This window comes from Fringilla coelebs (assembly GCF_963513975.1).
Source record: "Fringilla coelebs genome assembly, chromosome: 1".
Classification (NCBI taxonomy): domain Eukaryota; kingdom Metazoa; phylum Chordata; class Aves; order Passeriformes; family Fringillidae; genus Fringilla; species Fringilla coelebs.
The window spans coordinates 91042360-91064067 of record NC_140028.1 but is presented as its reverse complement, the minus strand read 5'-3'; the positions used below and the strand labels follow the sequence as shown (position 1 = coordinate 91064067).

The window sequence follows — 21708 nt, the reverse complement described above, 5'->3', positions numbered from 1 at the left end:
TTTCTGCTTAGAAATTAGGTCTTCATGCAAATTTAAAATATGCCAAATATGAGACTGCCTGTTGGGATAAAGGTAATTTTCTTAAATGCAATGAGCATCTCAGCAATGGCACGGCAATCAATTGTGTGAATGGGGTTTTGTTACTGGGGTCTTTTGTGTGTGTGGGGGGTGGAATAATCTAAATTTTTTTTGAAGTTTATTTAATAAATATACCTACATCATAATTACACTGCAGACAATGGTGGTAGGGTGTAATAGGATACTGATCTACAGAACTATTATGCAAAATAAATTAAAGCTATCACTAAGAAGTTATCAACACACAGGTCAGTAGGAACTCTGGAGCCCAGAGAACCCAGTGAAATGAAGAATACTCTGGTATCTCAAACCACACCCAAGCCAATCTTGCCTCTATTTTCACAAATACACCATTTGCTTTTTTAAATAAACATGCTTATACTGTTACCTAGTCTAAAATAATCAACAAACCACAAGTCTCAAATCTTTTAACGAGATGGAAACCATTGATTCTAAAAAGGGGTTCAGATTCATACTTCAGATTATAGTGTCAGTTTTCCTGAGCTGGGACCATGTGCTAGTAAGGAGTCCTGCTAGCATCCCAAAGATCCAGAACAGTGGCAGTGGTTTCCTACACAAAACACTCAACCCTGTGGTAGAACTAAGAGGCTCCTTGGGTTACTGACTTCATTTTTCCTTAATATCTGTCCTTGCCTCTTAAGGCCACACAAAGGGAGTAGCTGGCCAGGTGGACGTGCATCACACACTGTACCTTAAACAGATTAAATCGGACATGAAGTGGATGAAAAGAAAACCAAAGTAAGTGCAATATCATGCCTGTATCAGTAGTATAGGGAGCAGATGCTAGTTTTAAGGAAAGCACAATTTAATTGACTCAAAAGCTGCAAGACTTCAGATATGTGCAGCTTTAAAAAAAAATTGATACATTTGATTCTACGAAGCAAAACTTGTGAAAATCAGGCATCAAAAATGAGCTACACTGACAATAGCTCAAGCAGCCATCCATCATGCTGGTGTTTAATAAAGCTCTGATTCTGTATGTAAGCCTTGAACGTGCTAAAGCATGTAATAATTATTTGCATGTATTATTATTCTGCTAAAAAAAACCTGAAAAGGAAAACCTCTTGTAAAGATCAGTGTAAAACCAAAACACTTTCTCCCTCAATTAAATAATCACCACTGAAATCATGATGAGAAATTTCTAACATTAAATTGGCTGCAAAGATTATCACTGTGATTCCAGCAAGCACAGGGTAAATGCTAGTCTGATCTGAAACATCTGTTTAAAGACACAAAGGAAAACTGTTTGAAAAAGGACTTATCTTACCGGTAAATCTGTGAAAGCGATGCCTGTAATGAAGAGAAAATTAAGATTAACTTCCACCTGTCTGGATTCCAGCCTCATTTTCTTAAATGTATCATTATCTGTTCAGAAATCTCACTTAAACCATCTCAGAAATAAGCGAAGTATGGTGAAATACAATGCTTACACACAATTCATGGTTTTTAAATAATAAATGGCGGTATTTGGCAAAAAGTAATCATCATTCAAAAACACTTAAATTGCCCTTAATTTTTACAAAATAGGTCATAAGACTTAGCAAGTCATACAGATAAGCAAATTAGAAAGTCTGAAAGTTCTAGCTACATACTAAGTTTAGAGAAGAAAGGTAAGGATATCTGAAAATACTTTTTCACTAGCATGTCATGGTGCTGCAACATCAAGATTTAATGGTGTTTTTTCTTGTTTGCTATTACTTTTCTTCATACTCACTCACAATCTTTACAGAAGCAGCACGTGTGTATAATACTCCAAACCAGCCTGCAAGTGTTTCACTCTAATCCATGCCCTCATGCTTTGGTTTTCAAACAGAACAGCTTAGTATCTTGTTACATAATTACAAACATCCATCTACCTGTAAAACCAAGGGAGTGATTTTGCTGTCTCAGGATTAGAGAAAAATATGACCTCTATATAGTTCAGGAACTTCAGGCAATTTCAGGAGGTGGGAAGCTTTCAGTTAAAAGAAAAAAATCAGTAATCTCCTTCTGACAGCCAAATAATAACAGTATTTCAGAATTTCCTTTATTGTTGCAAGTAATTTTTTTTAATGCTCAATCATTCAAATCCACTTATCCCTTCAAACTTCAATTTACTTTGTACCACCACCTTTTCAAATTTAAGATGAAAAAAAAGCTTTTAACCTTTTGTCCTAAATTCCATCCCTGTTTTCAATCTCTACTCTTCACCAGGATTTCAAACCTCAAGAGCATCTGGATTCCTTACACACATCTTTTGAGACAGAAGGATGGCATACTGAGTGAATCAGTTTCCTTTGTTTCCTCCCATCATATCTCAAAGCTATCATTTTATTTATTCCCTGCTCTTACTTTATCTTTTTCTAAGCTATACCATTTTTTCTATTTGGCAATTTTGATATCCAGCTTGCTCTTTTCCAAAATGGAGGCTGTAGGTATGACAAATAAATGATGACTAAGTGATATGTAGGAGCTGGGGTCTTGGGGGTGGGGGGGAGTGGTTGAGGCTTCTTTTCAACCCAGGATTTCACACTTGCATGAGAACAGCTTAGCCCTTTCTGCAGCATCAAATCCCAGGCTGAGCCAGAGACTTACTATATTCTAGACCAAATATGTGGGCCCAGAGAAGAAACATAAATGTCCTCCAAGTCACGAATGTACAGGAATTCTGGACAACTAGCAACTGCAACAACTCAGTGAGACAGACAAAATTTCTGATTTCTTTTCCCACTCAACACAGAATCAATTTTCTTATGTCAGAAGCTAAAGCTAGCAAAGTCCATGACAGCAGAACAGCTGTCAGATTTCCTTGTGAAATCCATAAAGTGTTTGTCAGACTCAGTCTCTGACAGATGACATTTTATTAGCCTCTGCTCACCTATGCCATCCTGGTCTCCTCTAAAAATGGATTTTAATTTTTTGCACTGTTGTTTCACAGTTGGCCTAATCCAGTCTGCTTTACATTTTCCACTGAAAAGGAGGGTTCTGCTCTTGCCTTCCTAGCCCACTCACACTTTCAGGTGACCATAAAGGTAGTGAGAACACTCGTGTCACTTTAATTGATCATATGATCCAACCTCCCTGCAGGCACATTGTGAATGTTTCAAAAAGGGAAAAAGGTAAGAATGCTTTTCTCAGCTTTAACCCAGTTAAAGATTAGGGCAAACACAAGTCCATTATCTTCCATGTGGACCTATCCTGCAAAAGGATGCCAAAAGAAACAACTACACAGTGCATGGTTCAAGTGTCCCACTGCCCTAGGTCTCAAGGTATATAGACTCATTCAATTAGAAGGAACATTAAATCATGAAAGAATATAATCACAGAAGTGATTACATGGAACTGACCTCGGGAGGAGACTCCTAAGCCCTGCTGTGAGTAGAAGCAGGAAAATTCCCAAGTCAGATATGTTTGCTCAAGGCCTGAGCAAACAAAATGTCAGTCTCGTTCAGGGAGGCTAGAAAAGAATTTAAACCACATCCTTCCCAATTTTTCCAAACCTACTTTGTGTTTGCCAATGTAAGAAATCAGAACAGCAACTTCAAGACCACCTATCTCAATAATCTCTTACTTCATTTCATGTTACCCTCTTCTTTCCTTATCGCATTTCTACCCATCACAGAAACCTTATTCTTCTTTGAGGTTTATTCCTTCAAAGCTCCTGCTCTCCTCAGCACAATTCCAAGATCTCCCCAAGCCCCTACTCCTTTCTTAATGCAATAAGTCATTTTTTTTCTTCTTTCCTTACACTCTGTATCTTGGCTCATTAAATTACATTAAGTAACTGAAATAGATATTCCATAAAAATTTTTAACTCCACCCACTCCTGACATCTTCAAATTCAAAAATTATCTTGCAGTGTTGCCTAATACTACAATTTACCGTATGAGTTTACTGGGCTTAATTTTAGCTCAACTTTTATAATTTATGGCTTTAGCCCAACTATGAATGACTCCAGACTGGGAATCCAAAATGCACTGTTCTCCAACATATGCTCAAAATAACATGCATCCAATGTAATGCTTTAGTGAAGGCTGGGTGTTCCCTACAGCAGCAAGAAATTTTAGCTATATCCATTCTCCTTATCTTCAGGTCTCTTATTATCTATTACTTTATAACCATCAAGCACATATTTCTGTGGATTTAGTAATGGAGTTCATTAATGCAGATCCTGTGGAATAAGATGCTATAAGACAAATCCTCCCAAATTCACAAGGAATGTTAGTGCTAATGGCACAGAAGAAATTTTTTTCCCAGTTCTTTAATTACTTCATAGACTATCAAACTATCAAAAGAACTCTTCAAACCCTTTGCTCCTGATGTGAAGAGGGCTTCCTATTCACAACAGACTTAAAGACCTAGTGCTGCCATGAAAGGCAGCATTTCTGCATACCCAGGCTGTGTCCATTCTTGGTGTAGAAGCAGGTGTTATTGATAAGGTTGACACAACAACCAATGACATCGCCTGTAGTAAACGTTGGGCCGTAAGGTTGTCCCGTTCCAGAGGAACAGAATGAATGTCCATCGTCTCCATGGTAACCATATGAATGTTTATCCCAACCTAGAGAACAAAAGCATTTGCAATTTATTCATCTTTTCCATTATTAAATAAATTGAAGACTGTGCTAAGTTGGTATATTCTAGCCAGGTTAACACCATTAATTACTATGCTCAGCTTTCTGCTTTCTAATATTTCTTATCTAGGAAAGCCACTGTGTAATCTTTAAAATGACAACTTCTTTTATCAAAATGGCTGAATAAGTAATTGCATTTGTAGTATATAACAGGTAATGCAAATTCAGATAACACATTTTTCTCTTTACTCCAACATACAGTATCACCAACACCAAAAATATAATCAGCTACAATGCTGAAATTCAAAAAGCTATATACAGATCTGACATGTCCCAGTAAAGCAGTGAAGATTCTCCTGTTCTCCCCTTCATTTTGCAAAACTATTGCTACCATATGTCATAATCAGATTCTTCCTGGCTACAAACCAAACAGGCATCTCTGGGGAAACATATTTCTAGTCCTGATTATTCTCAATGACTATTCAGCAGCAAGCAGCCTCTGCATAATAACAGAATCTCCAGACTAAAGTGTAACTAGCTATGCTGCCCCTGAAAATAAAAATAAATTTTAAATAAAAGGAAAAAAATTAGCAATACAGGTGAAAATCACAGCCAAGAGCTAATCATTATGCATGCAAATATGGTGCTGATTTTGCAGGTGAAGAAGCTGTAGAATCTTTAAGAAGCTTCATACTGTTACACTACTCAATGAAATTCACAACAAGCAATCTTAGTCTGTGCTCTTTTATAAATACCTATCTACACTCTCTGCAAGTCAATACTGAACCTCTTCTGTCAAGCTGCTGCCTAGCAGGTTAATTTGGAAGTATTTTCCACACTTAGACCCTTAATCTTTATCATCAGTAGCTTCAGCTGGTACCATATTAAGCATCTCAGTAAATTAAAGACAACCCCAAATTATTGCAGTTACATTGATTAGTAGTATCTTTGATAATTATAGCATCCTAAATCATACTTAAACTTAATGCCACCCACTAATAATTCATGAGCCTTAGGTGGGCTTGCAGTGTAACAGGGACTTGCAGTCATCATATGAATCTCTACCAGAGCATTTGGGTAAGAAAGTTAAAACTCAAAAGTAATGAAATGCAGATACTCAAAGGTCAATTCAACATGGTTTTATATTTTGGTAATTTCAAGTCAGTTGGTTGGTTTTGACTGATATATTTTACACATTTAAAGATCTGTTAAAAATCCAGTCTTTTATGTATACACAGACAGATTCAGAGATACTACAGACAATTGTTAACTAGACAGTGTCCCTGACCATGCAGGTCAATGGAACAGTCAAAACTTAAAACTAGGCTACACATTCTTACTATGAAGGCTGGAAAGATAAAGGTACAGAAAATGACAAAAGGAGAGTTCCCTCCATGTTTGACAGAGAGTTTTTATCATAGTAGCTCATTTTTATTTCTAGAAATCCAGCACACAGAGCATGGAAATCTATAGCTTCATTTTTTATCAGGACACACGATGAAAATTTTAAACTGTATTTGTTTGCTAAAAAGTATCTGCATAATGTTAAAAATAACAGTAAGAGCTGACAAAAGTAGTACAGGAGTAAATGTACAGTAAAAGTTAAACTTTTCAGCTGCAAGTGTTACTTAACTCCAGTAACAGATACAACACAGAGGTGTCATGCTACACTCTATTGCTTACCAAAGCCGCAGCATATTTTAAAAACCAATGTAAGTAACTGAAACATACCTGGTAGTCTGTTCATGTTCACACCCTGTGCCGAAAGCCCAATTCCCATGTAACTAAAAATGAAAGAACAAAAGAAATGCATCTGTTTCTTACAAAAATACATATGTATATGGAACACTGCCAAGAAACACAATGCTGGCTAATCATGTACCAATTAAGCTACTGAGAGGTCGTTTAATAGTGGCATAAGAACACGGGATTCCCAGCATATATGGTTTAATATGGACAGATCCTGTCTCTGCAAGAGGTAAAGACAACTTCTTTTCTTTTTGGCATCCTGGGATAAAATAATGTTCCATTTTAGCTAATATTTTATTAGCTAAAATGTTTAAAGCATGAACAAAGGAAGCCAAAGGTCATAGCTTATTTTGAAAGTAGGGCTACAGCCATACACATACCAATTTCATAACCTTTGACATACCTAATGATGTTCTGCAGACAAACTGGAATGAGTAATTTTATAAAATACATGCAACACTGCATTACTTCAGCAGCAAAATGCAACCTTGCACAGCACTTATGAGAAGATCATGCTGAAACATTAAAGGCCTGGATTGTACAGCAGAATGTTAACTTGTAGAAATTTACCAGCAATGGCACTCAGCTGCTTGTAATCTGATGGCAAACTAAAGAGGGGAAAATATTTGTACTACACAAACCAGTAATCTGAAATAAAGTCCAAAAACCAGCTTTACAAAAAGGTGGTTTTAATAAAGTCAGTGTCCAGTACAATTGTTAACAATTTAATAGCATATATTAGAAAGCTGAAATGAAGAATTTCTTCATCCCTAAACAGCACTATTAGAAGTTAGCAAAATCAATTTTGCTTGTTTCTTAAGCAAAACTAATGCCATTACCAAGACAACAGGAATACAAAAAGGGAAACAGCAAAATTAAAAGCTGGGTTTTCACCACTTGCCCTTGCCCAAAATAAAGCAACCCCCCTCCAACAACTAAAGCAAGCATCCAAAATCACCTAAACCTACATTCACTTGTCATCAAATCATTCAAAGTATTTTGACACTAGTTCACATCAGTTAACAAGAATTTGCTATGAAATAATAAACTGTATGAAAACAAAATATTCACCTGTGGCAATCTGGAAAGTTTAAGTCAACAAACATGACCTTTGTATTCCCATCTCATAAAATAAAATTTTTAAGCAACTATTCCACTTGGAAGTGCAGGTTAATCTGCTATTTAAAATGCTTTTGCCACAGAATAAGCAGAACATCTCAGAGTGACATGCTTAATTGTGTACGGGGGTTTCTGCTTTTTCTATGGATCACTTCTAACAGTTACCTTAGCTGATTCTATGTTTAATACTTAAAACACCCTCCTCTGATAATTTCTAATGTATAATAATACCATCTTCCTCTCCTTCAATCATACCAGCATTAAATGGAACCTCAGAACCATATGTAGCAGATATTACATTTAAAAATACTGAGGAGCTGAAGCAAAAGGCAACAAACAAAAGGATTAGTCTTTGCTGCACTGCTGAATACATTAATGAGGCACCACTGCAGCAGCAGATTCAACAAAACAATATTAAATGAAAGCAACATGTGGAAAGCCCTTGATTTTGTCTTAAATAATAAGGGCAGAGTTGTTATTAGCATATTCTGAGGTCTCACACACGAAGGATACTCATGTGAAGACTGAAAATCTCTTATTCATTAAAGAAAGGAAGTTTACTTTCAAAAACAATTTTAGATAACTTTAACTCCACTTACTGCAAAACCCCTTGAATGCGAGACAGATTAAAAATGCAATCAAGATTTTGTTTTAGTATTTTTATAGTAATAAGACTAAGGTTACACAAATTTAAAATATTAGATAGAAGATCATTGCCTAGGCAACATTTTGATATCACCACTGTTTTCTTCCTCAGATATCCTAACTTCCAACCCTCCTCAGTAAACAGCTGTAAACACAGGGAAACTGTATTTAATACAACTGGGAACAAGAAATCTTTGCCCACTGGTAGTGACTGGAAAGCACTAGGCACTATCACCATCTCAGGAAGAAGATGGATGTTAACAGTAGGTATTTTTCCCTGGGATGCACTTACAACTACTCAAAATGTTAACACCATTTTGTGAAGGAGACTTGCTATTAATAGAAACTGAAGTTAGATAAAAAGATTGCAACTAATAAATTGACTATAGACATCTTTCACAAGACAAAAGGAATGCCTACAACTTATGGTCTGAAGTGAGCGAAATTAAAGGCTCATTAATTAAACTAATTTATTATTTTTTTAGAGTTGATAGATAGCTAATTTCATGTTCAACTAGGTTAGGGCACTATAAATTGAGGGGGAAAATAGTACCATGACAGACAGGCTTTAAATGCTCTACAACTTATTAACAGGAATTGTATCTATCCCAAACTGTTACATGTAACTTTCTTACCTTTTCCTCACACCTGCAACTTTCAAACTGGAATCGACTTTTTGGTTGTTTTTTTGTTTTGGTTTTTTTTCAGACACTTAACCCTTATTTAGGTCAAGAGTCAGGGTTTGCAAAGACTTGCTTCAGTGGGAGGAAGTATATAAACTGTCCTCCCGTTTGCTACTTAAAGCTCACATTTCATGCACGTCAGGATTAGAAGAAGAGTGGCAGAGCTACGTTTTTGAGTTTTCCTCCCTTAGTTTATGACAAAAATGATGGGCACCACAACAAGCAGCCCAGGTGCAATGCAGGCCCAGAATGTTCTAAGTCAGTTCATGATGCACCTGCTGTCCTGGCACATTAATAGGTTTGGTCTAGGAGACCCAAGTGCACCTGTCCTTCCTGTCTGTAGCTGTGTCGGCCATAAGAGCTGTCCTGGGGAAGTGGAGGTGTCAGCACCACGAAGCAGCACCCTCAGTCCATCCTGTAGCACCTTCCAAAAATGGACACAGCATGGCTTCAGAGACCAGAGAGGGTGAACAGTGGTGTGGTTCTGATGCCGCCTCCCTCAGCACCTGAGGACTGTCCCTCCACCTCAGCTCCCTACCCAGACACAACCCCGGCTGTTGCAGTGGGAGGATCACTTACCCAGGCAAATGGCACAAAGTGGCCTGGTGCCTGTTTTATTAAGCAGCCCCTCTTTTGAACAACTTCAGTCCCACCGGCTGCTACTCATCCCCTTATTAACATGCTCAACTCTTACAGGATCTCATAAAATAACGAACCACTCATGGAAGACATGAAATCAACCCGTAAGACTCTGAAATAAGAGACTATAGCTGGAAAACAATTTAAAGTACAGCGAAATTGGTATAAGGACCAAGAAAGCAAGTGTATTTTACAAAGACTTGGTTTTTTTTCACTTCAAAATGTATTTATTCTGTTCCAGTCCAGTTCAATTAAGATATAGGTTACCATTTTAGTGTCTCAGCACATTTTCTAGTTTACATTTCACAAGTCATATAGAAACTTTAGGAACACCAGAAAACTACAGAATTTAAAATTCGCTAAAGATTCTTTTTTTTTACCACAAAGCAAAAGAGAAAATGTCAAAAAAAAGAGGCATTATTTTACGTACTTTTTTTCCTGTAATGCATACTGAAAAGCCAAGGCTTCTCTGCAGAGAAATGTTTAAGAAGCAGAAAGCTCACAATAACTATTTTCTCCTCAAGGATGTTTCTAGTCAAAGAACTAAATCTACATTTTTGCAGGAGCCTTAAGTTTCTACTTGGATGCCTGAATAGATAATTGTGAGAAATAAAAACAGCCAGAGCCAAGCAGAAGGAAAAAACTGCCGTGAGAGATGGTATAGAACTGCAGATGCTTAAAGGTTAAGAAATTAATAAAACCCAGAGAGACACAACTCTGATTTTTATTTATAACTGTTCTGTTTGATCTTGTAGCCACTATGTTGAAGGTATATGGAAGATCTTTCAGTATGAAAGCTGATAAAAATCAGAACTCAGATTAATTATATCCTATCCTGCTCACTCCATAAAGAGGAATCTCAAAAATTATACCAAACCACAGACACCTCAGAAAGGCTAAAGATAAATTCAAGTACTAAATAATCACTTCTCTAGTAAAAAAAAAAAAAAAAAAAAAAAAAAAATCCATGCTGTATTTATAAAGCCAACTAAAATAATTTAGCAGATATTTACATAATAGTATGTGATTATCCATTTAAAGGAAGCAACTTCAACGATACAACACCATTAAAACTTAAGTTACCATAATATCTGTAGGGAACCTAAGACAAAGCACTAACAGATGCTGACAGCCATAAATAAGGCAACTGAAAACACACTAATGTTTTGAATGCATTGATTATTAAGAAAAGTAGAAGTAACACTGAAAAAAATTATAAGCTATATACCAAGTATAGTTTGTTTTATCATTATGTTAGTACTTTGGAAAGAGGACAAAGAGAAAAAAAATGCATCATCTGTAGGAATTTAAAGACTCAATGAAATTCTATAGGGCCTTCACAACTGACTTGCAATGACATAAAAAGTTTGAATAATGTTCTCCTATAGTTTTCTACACTGCCATAGCTGACACTATGAGGCCAGAAATAAGCCACATTAAAAAGGTACCTACGTTTATCTTTAATATAGTTACTCTGCATTAAAATTTTGCAGAAATGTGCCAATTCAAGATCCTTATTGTCTGCACGATCACAATAAGAAATGAGATGTTAATCTATTTAAATGTTTCAAAATATGCCATAGACAGTTTGAGTCTTTAATTTCAAATTGAAAACAAGTTTAATTTTACGGAGTATTTCCAAGGAAACAGTATTTTGAACATGATAAACCCAGGTTTCAGATTAATGCAGTTCTGCATAGAGAGGCAAAACCAAAAATTTATCAGGCAGTCATTTTGCATAGTGCTCAAAACTGTTACTCCTGTAACGTTTTGCTTGTGATCGCTCTAATGTTCCTAGAAGGATTCTCATTTACTGACATCCCTCCCACTCTGAGGTTTTATCATTTCATCCTGTGACACTTGTCCCCAAAGACTAGAGCCTTTCTGGGGACCATATTGTCAGAAAAGAATAGTTACAAAGAAAATAATATAATGTCAATGTGGACTACAGTAAAGTTAGCATCTATACGCTATATTTATGTGAATGAACTTCAGAAGAAAGAAGTAAAAGATTTTTCAAGAAGATAAGACCAAGAAATCAAACATATTCTCTTAAATCTCTTTTTAAATTACAATTTTCAATTTCTAGCATACACCATCAAAGAAAGAAAACTTTTGTCACAGCTCCAATATATCTGACCCTGTAAACACAAGCCTCAATCAATCTTATTAAACATTTAGCTAATGTTCATTTCTGCCAATGTCTGGTCTCATACACTCAGGTAAAAAATTAATTACTGCTATAGTTTAAGAAAAGATACACTTGCTGATTCATGACCTGATCTCTTTTTGCAACTGCTACAATTCAAATGAACACACTAATGAAAGAAGGATACTTCAGACCTTATCAGATTCTACCCTATACACAAGTAATCTGCAAGGCCTACTTATATGTAAATAGAGACTGAGTGAAGTTTTGCATGTTGTTTTAATAAATGCCTGTTCTTTTAACAAATACCAGCTGAAGACATATTAAAACTATAAAAACAGGTCTTAGGACTGCATAAAAGTTTCAGAATACATTAGTAATGTACAAAACAAATACAAACCAATCAGCAACTGACAATGTTCTAAATTTTTTTCATTGGTTAATGCTTCTGTTGAACAAGAAAACGGGTATACTGGATGCTAAAGGAAAAGCCAACTTACTGCAACACAAAACTTGTAATAAAGAAGTATAGTTTGTGCTTGAAGAGCTACACACACATCCTCTAGAAGACAACAAAGCATTTATGACTCCAACACTCTAAAACAGTTCAGGCTCCACCACAGGCATAGGTGTCATGAACACCTATGAACATGAAACTTAATTCTCATGGTATTTTTGTTTTGGATAGTTTTTCCTTTTTTACTTCACCACCTACTTCATCACATACACAACACATACTACACAAGATACTGCCAAAACAACAGATGACTGATTGTATATCCAGTGTTAAAAACTAGCCATAGTGTAACAAGTGTTTAAAGCCTTATTAACACTGCTTTACCAAAAACATATTGATTACTTGCATGAATTGCTGTACTAAAATTTTATTTTAGTGCACTACATTTAGCAGAACTTACACATGGTGCTATAAAGCCTGGCCACGAAGATCTGCATCAGCACCACCACACCACAGACTAAACAACCCTGCTCACACAAGTGCAAGCTCAGTGCTATTTGCTAAAAGAATACAGCCTTTCTAAACTTAGTTTTCATCAATTCTTCTGGATGGCTTACCACTCCAAATCCTTTTTTTCATTCTTCTTTTAAAAAAAAATCAGCAGTGTTCCAGGCCAGGCTGGATGGAGTGTTGAGCAATCTGGTCTAGTGGAAGGCATCCCTGCCCTTGGCAGTGGGGTTGGAACAGGATGATCTTTAAAGTCCACTCCAACCCAAACCATTCTGTGATTCTATGATTTTGCATTTTAAACATACATCTTCCTTAACTGTTCTGAAAGCACTGAAGACTGTCTAAAAGTACATGCTATGTCTATAATTTTTTGCCCATTCTTATTAATTGTATTTACAAATGAATGAGTAATAACGGACAGAAATTCAAGACATGGAAGATAAAAGTATTGTTCCCAGAAGTTAATTTTCTCTGGGAAAGAAACATGTCTCTCCTGGTGAAAGATTTAAAAAGCCAAAAGGCGGTATTTAAACTAAAATTAATGGGTATAAGCTATACCATGACATAAAGTAGCATGCCCAGGCCCTTCATTTCAGATTCTGCTTTCTGCCCCTAGAGTTTCACCCTCTTTTGCTGTCATAGCTACTCATGAAATGATACAAACAGCCATACTGCGGAAAAAACTGAATGAATACGAACTCACTCTGGAGGTCAGCTTTTGGAAAATAAGTTATCCAATCAGATTTACCATGAAGATGACACAAGCAGTCACAAAGTGGGAAAAGGGACATCAACTCAATGAGTGTTCAGAGACTGCTTCTTCTCCTGGCCAAATTTTTTTATTTATTTTTAAGTTAACTGGACATTTCAACAGAGATGCAGACATAACTTACTGTTAGTTAATAGTCCTCTTCCTACCATGCTTTCTAATCATCACCTTGGTACTGTTCCCCATACACTCATTACCCTTCTACTGTTACTCACATAACCATCCGCAATGTTCCACATGAGCCAAACAAAGCAAAGCCAAAGAGAGTATAAAAGGAGAGAATATATATAAATAGAAGCCCTTAGGCTACAAAAGACACCATGAAACTAAGAAAGCAAACTGAAAAAAATAAAGAACAACAGGAAATATTTACAAAGCACTATGACAGTTGGTTAGAACTTTCAGCAAGAATTCAAAAATATCTAGGGTAATTATTTCACATATCTGTACTGTAGCAGCACATTAGGACTCCTTGTGTCAAACACTCTACAAATACCAAGACAGATTTTGGTTGAATTGTATTTCAACCTTACTACTTTTATTGAACTTAATTCTCACTTCCCTTTTTCTTATCCAGTACCATCAGTTACTGACCCTATCATACCACATGGAGGTATCAAAAAGCAACTTTGCTGCTCATCTGCTCTGCAACACCAATTCCCATATCCAGGTCTTCCTTCCTAGTAAAGCTGGTTTTTTCACACTTTCTTCAGTGTATTCATAATGTTCTCGAAGTTGGTCATGAACTTCTGCAAAATTAACACATTACACACCTTCAAATTTCTACTCAAGCCAGTTACTCACCTAGATATATTAAAGAATTTAATGACCTAGGTCATTAGAGCGACAAAACCAATTCAGTGCTCAAACACAGCCACAAGAAGCCGTGCTATATCCCCACCCTAAACAAAAAAGAGATGTGCTTCTTCAAAGAAGAATAATTTTTGCCCTGCTACTTTCAGATATGCAAGATCAGATTCCAGAAGCAGCACCTTCAAGTACTACAGTAGCATGAAAAATGGATCTCCTAGAGCAGGTTTTTAGTAAAGTGTTTTTGATTATTTCAGGCAAGTCCTGCTAAGTAGAGCACACAAGCAAGAATGCTCTTAGACATACTCCTACAATATAGTACGTGGACTAAAGACTTTAAACTGAGTTTATTTAAAAAATTACACAGAAGTAGTAAAGACTACTACCAAAGGGAACTCCAAACAAACAGCACAAAATCATCCATTGACATTTATGCAAGCTGGAAGCTGTACTTCAGCTTACAGTAGATATCTCAGTTGTCTCAGGCAGTCTAGGATTTACTTTAAACAGTACTGTAAAATACAGCTCTGCTGCTGCCACAGCTAGGCTAACACCTTGAGAACACTTGATTTTGCAAGTAAAGCATTTTAGCTAATTGACCCAATTAGTTACATGCTGGTCTTCTACAGATATGGTCCTCCTGAACTCTGTTCCCATTATCAGATGAGAAAAAGAAAAAAAAAATATGGCAAAAATGTACCTGGAGCAAGCCAGGTGAAGCACAACAGGCAGCGAAAAAGAAGAAATAAATCCAAACTGACAGAAACTGGTTTCTGTAGTCCTATTTCTCTGTATTAAATTCCCCAGTTTACTTATTATGGAAAAACTTATTAGCTTGAATGCAAGGTAACACTAAACTGTAAGAGATTCATCCTGCATCTCATCAAAGACCTCCTGGACCTGAGAACAGGGTCTAGAGATACACATTTAACATCCAGTTAGGTGCCACATATTGACTCCTGGTCTTTATCAGCCAAGCTACATTTGGCTTTAACTGTGTGTACATTATTTCCCAGCTACCATACTATCTTACACAATGACAAAAATTAACATATCAGCTCATTATGCAGGTAATGTTTCATAAAGTGACACTAAATGAAGTTCACAAGGCTGAAGCAAGGATGAGGCAGTATAAACTGGAAAAAGTACCCCTCCATTTTTTATGCAATCTCAGCAGGCAACTTTGCAAGTCATAGCTATGTACATCTCACGAGTAACCATTAAATACAAAACCTTGAAAAACTTCACTCGGTGATGTCTTCCCACTTTCGCAAGGTTGTCTTACTGAATTTTAAATTATGAAAATCCAACACAAAGTATCTACGGTGAAGTGCTAGAGGAGCTATGTAAAATGACACACCCACATATGTGGACACTTTTTGAAATCCCTCACTTCAAAAAAGCTACCTTCCAAACTAAGTAGGCAGAAAACTATTTCAAGAAGAGACACACCACTAGCAAGTCACAATAAAAACCTTTCCTTAACCCACAGAAGCAGGATAATTTTTTAAAAAATGCTCCTAAAATTAAAAATACCCCAAAACCAAAAAACCAAGAAACCCACACACACCCCCACCCGTCCCCAAAAAAATAAAGGTGTTCCTAAAATCGGTAGCAGAATGTTACTTGAAGAACTAACTTCTACCATCTCAATTTAAAAATAATTAGGTGTTCACAGTGTAACAAAAGTAACGATGCATGTAAACTTTTCATAGCAAAGAATGCTCCCAGGGATAACTTTTGAGAACAGAAATAACAACAAATTCATAAATGTCCCTATAAAGCTGCAGCACTACTGAGAGGCTATTCTTTCAAAATATCACTATGCAATACTACAAGGAAAACAAAGAAGTTTGAATACTGTTTCTGACTTACAGGACTCTGGGAAAATGAAACAAACCGCAGCAAGACAAAGAAAAGACAAAGGCACTGAATTTCATCCATGGTTCTTCTCTCAAGATTTACTTCCACACCAGGGCATAAGCACCTGCAATATGCTTGCACAGTACCTAGAACAGGGACAGCCAGTCCTGACCAGAACCTTGAAGCAGAACCAGAGAATGTACTACAGCACATTAGAAAGCAGTCCTACATTGTATCAGGATTAACACACATCCTCTACCAAAAGCAGTGAAAGATGAAAAAGGAACTAGAGTGCTTCAGAAAAGATTTCATTAGCACTTCAAGACTTTCCCAGGTGAGATTCTAGCTGCCTCAGCAGACTTAAAAGCATGTATCACTTGTGCTTCAACAGATTCATAATTCAGATTATGGGAAGGAGCAGCTACTTACTCATTAATTCTTGTTCTTTCCATAGGGTGACAAATTCCCAGGCGTTTATTCAGAATATTCCCCTTTATTCTTATTACTGTTCATCAACAAGTAGCCTTAAGAATAACTTTCTGTTTCAAAATTGATATGACATCCATGAAAAGATCACACTGAGGAAATAAGTTGGTCTGCTACACACCCTAAAAATTACATCAAAGTCTGTAAATCCATATAGCCAAAACCCAACACCTTTAAAGGTAACAGTAGGGTGAAACTGGTCATTCAAACCCTAACTTTTTTGTCAAGAAAAAATGAGATGATGTTTTGGTATTTATTGTACACTGATCTGTGTACAATAAATCAGCTCTCTTAAAAGAATCAAATATAAGAGTGCAACTTCTTAACAATAAGGAATCAAGCTATATAAAGTGGTAAAATAGGAAAACAAGTTTTGATACCAAAAACATCTGTAGACTGAAAGATGATATAAGGCAGGATTTCAAGAAATAATTCATAATGCACTCTGCTTACCCATCTCTTCCCTTACTGACAATTTTAACTTCGAAATAATATATGCCACAGGCTGCAGGTATAGGATGTGTAGCTCGAACAGAAGCAGCATCTTTTGGAGTTTTTCCATGACCTGAAAAATAAGAGCATTCAAAACACACAAAAAATGTATTTTAGTTAATTGCAGAAGGTGACTCAAAGCTATGCATGCCAACTACTCAAAACAAAAGGCTTATGCAATGGGCAAACAACTTATTCTTATCAACCTGATTTTTATGCTGGAGTATTTTGTTTCAAATACTTTAAGCACCTGTATTGCAACCAAGGATGCTAAAAGAAGTCCTGGATAGAGTAATCCAAATAGGTCCTACAATTATTTAAAGGGAAACCAGGAAGAAGTTTCACCATTCTAAGTTAACATGATTGACAAAAGGCCACCCGTGTTTGAAAGAACTGTATGATTTCTCAAATGCACAGGGCTTATTCATTTCTGTAGACTGAAACACAACATAAGAGTTTCATCTAATGCTTAGTACTTCCCAATCTACAAGTTACTGAAGACACTTCAATTCTAACATCCTCCAGAATAAACACCAGTCATTATACAGAACATGCTACTTGCAATCAATTTCCACGTTCCAACCTTGTTTCAGGACAGCATTAAGCCTTACAGCCTGCAACTGAGCTCATGCAGCTCCTACTCCTTTTTCTTATTAGGCTCACTATACATTAGCTCTGCCACAATAATGCCCAATTTCAGCTCTTGTCTACTCTCAGGATTTTCAACCTAAACCCAAGAGCCACTTGCATTGTACTAACACCAATCTTCTACATGTGTCATCCACTTCACAGCCCTTTCCAAAAGCAACCTGGAAGCAGGCTTTTTGACCAGATGACTTGTTTTAGCAACAACCTGCTCAAGCAAGCACGCTGTCTCCCATGTACACCCAAAATTCCTCAACTGTTACGTGACAGTCATGCATGGGGCCACTGGACAAAATTTTTAAAAATTTAACAAACAAGACGGAAAGTATATTGGATCATGGGAAGGGCTAAGGTAATTCAGTAAGACGGAAACCAAGAACAGACTGTAACTGCCACAGGAATAACTCATGCAGATCCCATGCCTACTCTTGAAGTGGATCTGTAGCATGATGAAAGGAGCTGCCTGTTTTGAGTGTGCTGTACAAATCACTTGTGCTGCGGCACTCCAGCTGTCATTTCCAGTCCAGACAGGGAGGCCTACTGCACCTGCATAGCAATTGATCTGCATATGCAAAAATCCCACAACCAAACACACTTCTTTCAGGGGCATTAACACTGGCATTACTGCTCAGGCTCAGATTAATCATGTCTCAGGTGCAGGAAGTTAGGTCACACAGCAAAGAAGAAACTGTAGGAGAATGACAGCCTAGGCAGGCAGAAAGATAAGGCCCAGCTGGTGCACAGTACAAAACCTCTAAAGGCAGAGGGTCAGGGATTGACCTGTACAGAACCTGTGAGCACAGTGCTCCCTTGTGCAAATGCTCATGGAACTGTCAGTGCTTATCAGCCTGCAGAGCCAGCACCCACCAGCTCCAAACCAATGGCACGCGCTCAGCCAAGGAGAGCTCTCACCAAGGCCGCACCAGCAACCAACACCTTTTTGGACACTACATATTCTTCACCCTCTAACATTAGGTTTAACCTACCATGTTTTCTCTGATGTTAATGACTCACCCCAGTGTGCTACTACCTAAACACAAGTGGCCAGCCACCTTACTTTTCTGAGTGCAAACCCACTGCTTGCTTCAGTGTTTTGTTAGTACTACTAAACATTTTCTGCAGAAATCCTTCGATCACCTCACACGTCTGACAATGTTAACTTTGCTGCCTACGTTCTGCATGTTGATTCCTGCATGCTGATGTGATGTATCACATGAGGAAAAAACAGTAATTTACTCCTCCACACACAATACGTTTTATTGTTCACTGCTTTTAAGTTATTTCCTCGGGCTGTGACAACCAGTGTAACAACCAAATACATAATCTTAGTTAGAGATCCATGAGTTTGCCTTGTTTTCAAATGCTGGTAGATCACTATTTAGCTATTACAGATTATCCTGCCTAAGTACATTGAAATCCTTCAGTTAAAAGGGTAGAACACGGAACTCCTAAGATATCCCTTAAATTCAAAGAAGTCCGATTAAACAATGCACTGGAGGAAGGAAAAATACTTTCTTCTAAAATGTCTTTACATTTTTGCTTTAAAATAGATTGCAAAGAAGTTCCCTTGGTTACTCTATGCACTTGACAATCTGTGTAGTTTCAGTCTGAGTCATTCTCCTTATTTGGGAAAGTCTTCCACATAGAAAAGACTAAAGCAGTAGGAACCAGCCAAATATTATTAAAAATGTAAATCTATTACCCAGCAGACTTAGCTTTGTGAAATCATAATCTAAGTGTTTGGCAACAATACCTATTTAAGGTACTCTTAACACCTCTTCCTGAAACTCCCCTTCTCCCACCTCCTCCCCAGTCCAGGCATTTATTTGCAAGGACATACCAGGAACCAGATTGATTAGCTGATCGGGGTTTAAGAAACCTACCAGATTTTTTTAAGCAGCAGATCAGTTCCCTGATCCAGTTCACAACACAGCCACACACAGCTGTCACACTGCAAATAAGAGGTCAACAGAGGGGCAGAAGTAACAGGATACCTTACCAGTATTGCCAAACACTTCATGTGGTGAAGCAACATGCTTGGGGAAGTCAGTGCCCAAAACTACTTTCATCCCATTAAAACAGAAGACACCCTAATTTTAGAACTGCTGTCCTTTTAACATAATCACCTATGAATCCCATCTTACTGCTTGAGCATACTGCTTTTATTTGTACTTACATACAATTAATATGTCTACAAGGCTAAACACCATCCAGTTAACTACTTTCCAATATTCCAAGTATCTCCACACTGTCTACACATGGTAGTTAAGTCTTTCAGTACCACCAGGCTACACTGAATTACATGTGGTCATGAGATCCTAGTTTATCAGCCTGCTTTAAAACAAGAAAGAGGCTCTTAATTGAACAGTTAGCTGAACAGCAAAATTTCTTAGCAGAGGATACTATAGATGTTAGTGTTTAAGAGAACACTGGGTAAACTCCAGGAACTGCAATTAACTGAGACATTGCCTTGAGTTCAGAATGTCCTTCAGCTTAAAATGGCTGGAAGCTGAGAGGGGAAACAGACATTCACAGTTTATGCCCAACATGTTTTTAGATTTTTTTCTCAGGCACTTGCGACCACTGTCACCAATGGAACTCTTCAGCTGAGTGGCCCATTAACTTGATGTCTTCTACTGCTGCTACATTCTTTGGTAACCTGAATCCTCACTTCCTAGCTTGTGAATAAAAAAGAACTTTGACACCCAACTCTGAACTTCTGAATCGGAGGTTCCAAACACCTGAAGTAGATCACACAAACACTGCCCAATGTTTCCTCAAACAGACCCCTTTGAGAGTCATGAGCTATAGGCTGAGTATTTAAAAGAACACTTTTGAAGCATGTAACACTAAGGATTTTCAGCATTAAAAAGAGAACTCTGCAAAAAGATGCACTGCGGGCAGAGAAGGGAAAACAGGCCTACAAATCTTGAACTTTACACTGTAAACCAGATCATAGGTAAGTTCAATTACTAGAACTGTTTTCACTTGGGCTTTCATTAGAAGTATTTGACAACCATGAGTTGACCATGCTTTATATCATTTTTTAAGCACTCACACTAATGATTTTTAGTAAGTAGTATCACTACTACTTAAACAAAATTACAGTGAAATGAATCTAAATTTTAATTCTATCAAAAGCTAACTCAGATATAAACATGTTTGGAGAAGCCATTTCTGCTTTTAAAAAAGATAATCTTCAAATCTAAATCTAAGTTTATAATGCATACACACCAAATAGTCCAAATGAAATCTAAGGAAGCACCTACCTAGACAAAAGTAAGCATGTTTATCCAGTTTAAATCCTTAAACGAAGTTTACATAAGCTGAACTGCAGTTATTTCGAACAGGTGGTTCAATGACTTGCTCACACTGCCAAAAATAAAATAATCAAAGCCTAATCTGTTGTATTCATTAGGCAAGTTTCACTGAGACAAGAATGGAACAGGCTGCCCAGGGAAGTGATTGAGTCACCACCCCGGAGGTATTTACAAAACCTGTAGATGTGGCACTTGGGGACACGGTTTAGTTGAGGACTCAGCAGTACTGAGTTTGTGGCTGGACTCGGTGTTCCTAGAGCTCTTTTGCAAACTAAATGATTCTATAATTCTAAGAAAAAAACCAAATCAAAAGACACAAATTACTAATTTTACTTTAACTTCTACCCCAGTTTAAAAAAAAGCAAGACATCTCAGAGCTACAAGGCTGTCCAAAACAGGCAAACTGTACTGAATGTACCCTGAGTGTTCTCTGCCAGAAAAATTGACACCATCCTTGTAACAGTCAGCGACAACATGGAATTATTAGTATAGAATCCTCTTCGTTATCCAACAGGAAATGGAATGCATAGTTTGCACTGAAAAATAGTTTATTGTTGTTTTGCACTACAGGCAGTTCAAAGGCAACTGCACTGTAAATAAATGTCTGGCTAAGATCCCCTGGCCTGTGATACATTAGAAAATGTTCATGCAATGGCAGCTTACTCAAAATTGCATCACTTTCTTCAGCTTTTTTGGACAATTGTTGCAAGACTAATTTAA

At 37.1% G+C, this 21708-nt stretch overlaps 1 protein-coding gene across 3 annotated transcripts in view; it reads right to left on the bottom strand.

Moving 5' to 3' along the window:
* The window catches only part of RANBP9 (RAN binding protein 9), a 38799-nt gene that overhangs the window by 12598 nt on the left and 4493 nt on the right, over positions 1–21708 (bottom strand). For all 3 annotated transcript variants that reach the window (XM_084218036.1, XM_084218037.1, XM_084218035.1), the window contains exons 2-5: positions 16985–17096; positions 6384–6436; positions 4472–4639; positions 1367–1389 (exon numbers count right to left, since the gene is read on the bottom strand). In XM_084218036.1, coding sequence (XP_084074162.1) covers positions 1367–1389; positions 4472–4639; positions 6384–6436; positions 16985–17096 — 356 coding nt within the window. The remainder of the gene's footprint in view (positions 1–1366; positions 1390–4471; positions 4640–6383; positions 6437–16984; positions 17097–21708) is intronic.